This window comes from Cynocephalus volans, chromosome 11 (assembly GCF_027409185.1).
Source record: "Cynocephalus volans isolate mCynVol1 chromosome 11, mCynVol1.pri, whole genome shotgun sequence".
In the NCBI taxonomy this organism is placed as follows: domain Eukaryota; kingdom Metazoa; phylum Chordata; class Mammalia; order Dermoptera; family Cynocephalidae; genus Cynocephalus; species Cynocephalus volans.
The window spans coordinates 58,516,228-58,521,734 of record NC_084470.1 but is presented as its reverse complement, the minus strand read 5'-3'; the positions used below and the strand labels follow the sequence as shown (position 1 = coordinate 58,521,734).

Genomic DNA, 5,507 nt, shown 5'->3' with positions numbered 1-5,507 from the left:
GAAAGGAGACAGTGTCCTGGACCTCTTTCCCTGCTGCTCACCCGATGGCCTCCTGGAGGAAGCAGATGTCCCCACCCTCCTCTGTGTCACACACACACACTCACACAGGGCCTCCCAAAGTTGAGGAGTCGGTCATGGTGACAGAGAAGAGATAAGACAAGTAAAATTGGGCCCAAGGAAGTCGCTGTCACAGAATTTATTTTTCAGAGACCAGAAGCCTGAGCCAAGGCAGGGCAGACCCCTAGGACTCTGTCCTGGGTGCAAGATTCCGAAAAAAATCCTTGATTCTCTGGCCGATTCTCTCAAGCTTTTCACCGAGCTTCTGCCCACCTCTCTGGATGATCCCACCCAGCCGGGCAAGTCTCTTGACGCTCTGAGGCTGTGCACCAGGAGGAAAGAGGCTCCTTGTGGGGGCTGTACCCAGGGCCAATCCAAGACCACTCCCCATCTAGACCCTCCTTGCTGGGCCACCCCAGGGGACTTAGGACCCCAGTTCACCATCTGGCTGTTACTTTTGGAGCATGCAGTTGAATCCCTACACATAATAAAAAGATGAGAAAACTGAAGCCCCGAATGGCAAGGGGCTCCTCAGGGTCACAGCCCAGCTGTGATGGGAACACAGGGCTGAGAGCTCATTACTCTAAGTCAGTGGCTCTCAAACTTTAGCGGGAGTCAGAATCTCCTGGAAGGCTGGTTAAAATACAAATTGCTGCCCCTCTCCACAGTCTGATTCAGTAGGTCTGAGTGGTGCCTGAGGATTTGCATTTCTAACAAGTTCCCAGGTGAGGACCACACTTTGAGAACCGCTGTTCCAAGGGTTTGCAGTGCTGGTCCTAAAGATGGGATTCAGGTTGAGGGAAGAGCCCAGGGTAGGAGGGGCTTTCTCTGCCCTGGGAGGGGCAGTGGTTAATTGGGCCATAGGATAGTCCATGCACCACCACCCCCATCAGCCCCAGAATCCCAGAATAGCCCACTCACCCCATCACAGTTGATGTCAAAGGAGCCCCTGACCTGGTCCAGGGTGACTGTCCCCACACACTGCTTCACCAGCTGGGAAGGGGAAGCTCAAGGTCAAACTAGAACCCTTTTGCCATAACCTCCCAGCCCCACCCAGTGGCTGGAAATGTTCCCCAGGGGCTCCTTGTTCACCTCCTCAGGAGGCACCCACAAGTGCCCTCAGCCCCCAGCCTCACCCCGTTCTCCTTAAAGTCACACTGCTCCAGTGGCTGCTGAGTCGTCTTGGGGCACACAGTCTCCTTCACCCTGAAGCTCACAGGCTTTGGAGTGTCTGGGTCATTGTCCTGGTCAGGGGAGGAAATGGGGAGACTAGGCTCAGACCCATTCTTGCCTTTTCTGATCTGTCTCCTTGACCCCTCACCAAGAGAGCAGCCTTTGCATAGCACCTACTGTTGGCTGAGCACTGAGGGTGGTTCTGGGGTACACAGGGGAGAAGGACTGGGTTCATTCCTGTCCTCCCCGTGCATACAGTGAGTAAGAGCAGATCTCAGACAAGCTCTAATGAAGAGCACCTACCCCTCTGGGGTGGGGGTGAGGTAAATCAGGAGACTTCCTGAAGGGCAAGACATGTCCACTGGAACCTCAAGTCTGGGCAGAGCCCTTCCCTGTGTGGGGGTTAACGGGATGTAGAAGAGGCTTAAAGCAGAGGAAGTCACTCCTCAGAGGCTATGATCCCACCCTTGTCCCTGGATCTCCCAGAAGTTCCTGCCGCCTGCATGGGGTAGGGGGATTCTAAGGCAGGAAGCTCTCCTGCTGGGAGTGGACACAGCTCTGGGAAGGTTTCCTAGAAGAGGTGGGACCACACTTAAAAAGGGAGTGCTTTCCTGGCAGGAGATGCAGCAGGAGCAAAGGGAGTGACTGTGACCAAGCCTGGCTGGAACAGAGCCTTCCCTCCACAGCTCACCCCCCTGAACTGCAGGTCTTGGTCCAAGAGGCGGTAGAGATTGGTATCCAAGGACCTCTGGTTGAAGCCATCCACAGCCTGGAGCACGGCCTGCTGGTAGCTGAGGACCTGGGCAATGGCCGGAGACATCACTAGGCCCAGCAGCAACAGCAACAGTGACCACTGCCTCAGGGAAAGGCCATCCCTCTTGGTCTCCATGGTCCCCAAGTCTGCCTCCCTGCAGCCCACAAAGCCTCCTTTATGCCCAGCCTGAGCCTGATGCAAAGGCCCAACCAGGGGCCTTCCTGACCCACCCTGTCGCTGGCCACCTGCCAGGGCTGGAGCTTGCCTCAGCCCCTGCTCTTGCCTCATGGGGCTTGCAGGACAGTGAGTGAGGGCTGCCTTGTGTGCAAGATGAAGAAACGGTTTCTCCATCTCCCTGACAAGGTCTCAGCCCCTCCTGGGAACTGTCATAGCCAGGGTTGCTCAAGAAGTTTGAGTCCCCCAGGAGAAAAGAGCCAGGTGCCTACGCTACATCTTTCTACTCCTCAGGAATCAGGGTGGGGGATTCAGTGCTCACCACTAGATCTCCAGCTCTAGACACTGCCTGGCACCCAGTAGGCCCTCAATTAACATTTGATGGGTGAATAACAGTAGCCACCTCCACCTAGAGACTCACCCACCCAAAGAAGTTGCCTCTTCAGCTCAAGGCCCTACCACCCTGTTCTCTGCACCCTGCCCTCAGCCAGTTCAGGGGTTTGGCTCCATCTATCCCCATCTCCTGGATCCTTCTCCACTGCCTTTCTCAGTCTAAAGCCTTTTGCCGTGACTCTTTCTCACCCAAACATGAGGAAAGGTCATCTACACTTGATACCGCTTTTTCACTCTCTCACAAACTCAAGGCCACTGCAGGCTGGCCATCCCTCACTGAGTTCAGTGGCCACTCTCAAGCCTTGTCTTTATCTACACAGGCGCAGGTGACCTCTCTCTCCTCCTGAAACTGCCCCTGCCCCAGTCTCGCCTGATGTCACTCTCCTGCTTTTGCACCTGCCTTCATGTCTCCTTCTCATGGCTTCTTCTCAGTCTCCTCCAAAGTCTGTCCTCTTAATATCAAGGGCTTGCAAGATTGCTTCCTTGGCTGCTTCTCTTCCCAGTCCTCAGGTCTCCCAGGAGACATCTCCTCCTGGGACACCAATTATAATGAACAGACACCATCTATATATCTGAGTTCAAGAATACCAAGAGTAACTCTGACTGTCCCCACCAGGCCCCCTTGTCTGCTCTTCTGCTGAATGCCTGCTGTGTGAGCCCTGAGCTGAAATCCTGGGACACCCCACCTGCTCCTTCTTTCTCCCGGGGACACTCCTCTCTGACCTCCCCCACCACCCCTGCTTTGGTTCCTGCCACCATCTTCTCTCCCATGAGTGTGACCACAACCTCCAGACTCCACCTTCTCTGGGTTCTAGACTCTCCCCAGACCACAGTCCACCCTCCACATCATTTCCCAGAGGCTCCTTCAAACTACTGGTTTGGCCATTTCATCCCCTGCCATCAGAAGCTCACAAACCCACTGGCTTAGCATCAGCGCCTACAGCCTTGTTGCTCCCCATTGCCCCACTGCCATGAGGTGCCCCCCAGGTGCCAGGCTGCAACATACATCACACCTACTTAGATTCATCTGAGACTCCTGCTCTTTCCCCCGACTCTGCACCTGATCACTCTGTTTGGCATGACCTTCCACCTTGTGAAGATTTCCCTGACCTCCACCGAGACATGACAACCTCCTCCTCTTTGCTCCCACAGCCTCCAGGAAGACTTCCTCGGTTTGACCTCAAATGACTCCCTGGCCAGTGGTCTGGCCTGGGGTGACTGGTGCTGGGAAGGAGAGAGAGCACAGCTGGGAGAGACGATGCACCAAAGTGGTAGAGGAAGCCAGAAGTCCACAAGGCAAATTCTGATCCCAGCTCCTCTGTGAACTGACAATGTGGCCTTGAGGCCTGTGGTAACTCTTGGGCTCAGTTGGTTTGTGAGATCCTTGGGGGCTTGGACAGGGCAGCTTGGAAGGTGGTGGCCTGGACAAAGGCCACTGGTTATGCCCTCAGCCTTGGGAGAAGGAAGGAGAAGTGGGCTTCTTTGCAACCTAGTTTCACAGTCCAGGTGTTGCCCCAGTGGCCTCTTGGCCAAGCAGAACTTACACATCAGGCCCTTTATAGGGCCATTTTTATAGTTGAAGAAAGGGTCATCCAGAGACATTAGGCCTCTCAGGGCTCTCCAGGTCCTTCCATCTTCCATACTGTCTTCAGGACCACCAAGAAGCCAAAATGGGAGAGAAGTGAATGTCAATGAGACATGCCCAGGTCTGCATTCCTCTAGGTCAGATTCAGTATACTCAGAGCCTCTTCCGGACTGTCTGAAGGGGACATTCTGCCTCAGCCAGTGCTAGACACTCTTCTGTATGGAATCAGCCAGAGCCCAAGTGGCTTACACTGGTCCTCTGACACAAGGCAGAAGTCTGGACTCAGAGGGACTCGCCTTTCCTCTCTGGGCCATGGCACAGGGTTCAGGCTTCCCAGATTCCAGGGTGATCCCTTTCCAGGGCTGGGTACTTGCAGGTTGGTGTTCACCATGTGAGGTCGGGAGGCTGACTCAGACCCTTAGAACCCATGGCTGCCCCTCTCTCCTAGGGAGGGAAGGGAGAACCTCTCACCAGTTTGTCTTTTTCATAATGTCTCACCTTAATGAGATGATCGGAAGATTCTAAGGTGAGGCCAGAATCAGAAAAAAAAAAAAAGTGAAGCTTTTCCACATTGAGCCTTGAGAGCTGGATGAATGTCTCTGCCCCCTGACATCAACCCTTTCCAAAGACCCTGGGGAGCTCCTATCCTCTGGATAGGTCTCTCTCTGAATTTCCAAGCCCCACTTCTCTGAGCAGATCAGTCAATGGCCTCTTTCTATCCTGCAGCTCTAGTCAGCACCAGCTCCTGTACAATGTGCTCAGGAAACTTGGTCCACAAAGGCTGCTCAAGGCTCTGGTAGACCTTCCACAGATTAGCAGATGTCAGAGCTCCCCTCCCCCACTCCAGAATTCCTCCATCACTGGGAAACAGGTCCACCCTAACCCTCTCTCCATTCCATCTCTGGCTCCCTGTCTGCAGCCCTGCAGCCTAAAGAGCCAGTGGTTTTCCTGGTCAAGGCACCCACCCCTTCAGGCCTGCTTGCCTTTGAGACAACCTTCATCAGGATGGCCAGCTTGTCTGAAAAGTAGAGGACTGTGCAGACAGTTTATTCATCCCCTCAGGGAGCACTGGGGAGGGAATCCTGAGATGAGAATCTCAGGAACGGTATTTATCCACAGCCTCTGTCTCTGTGGGCAAGCCAGTGTCACTCTCTGTGCCCAGAGTCCCCAGTCAGCATGACAGAAAGCCTAGGACTTGGCAGTCAAAGAGCTCAGGCTCCCCCACCAGGTTGCTTGGGTTTCAGGCTCAGCCCTACCATGACCAGCGGTGTGGTCTTGGGTGCCGATGTATCTGCTCTGTGCCTCAGTTGCCTCATCTGTAAAACAGGGATAATTGCGGTGTCCTATTCATAGAATTGTAGTGAGGGTCAA

General features: G+C 54.4%; 1 protein-coding gene across 1 annotated transcript; it reads right to left on the bottom strand.

Annotated features, from left to right (window-relative positions):
* Positions 1-241: 241 nt before the first annotated feature.
* CAMP (cathelicidin antimicrobial peptide) lies at positions 242-2,119 on the bottom strand. The gene is made up of 4 exons (XM_063115437.1): positions 1,936-2,119; positions 1,194-1,315; positions 979-1,050; positions 242-373 (listed from the first exon to the last, which is right to left on the bottom strand). The coding sequence occupies exons 1-4, from the start codon at positions 2,117-2,119 to the stop codon at positions 242-244; spliced, it is 510 nt and encodes a 169-aa protein (XP_062971507.1).
* Between the last annotated feature and the right edge of the window lie 3,388 nt (positions 2,120-5,507).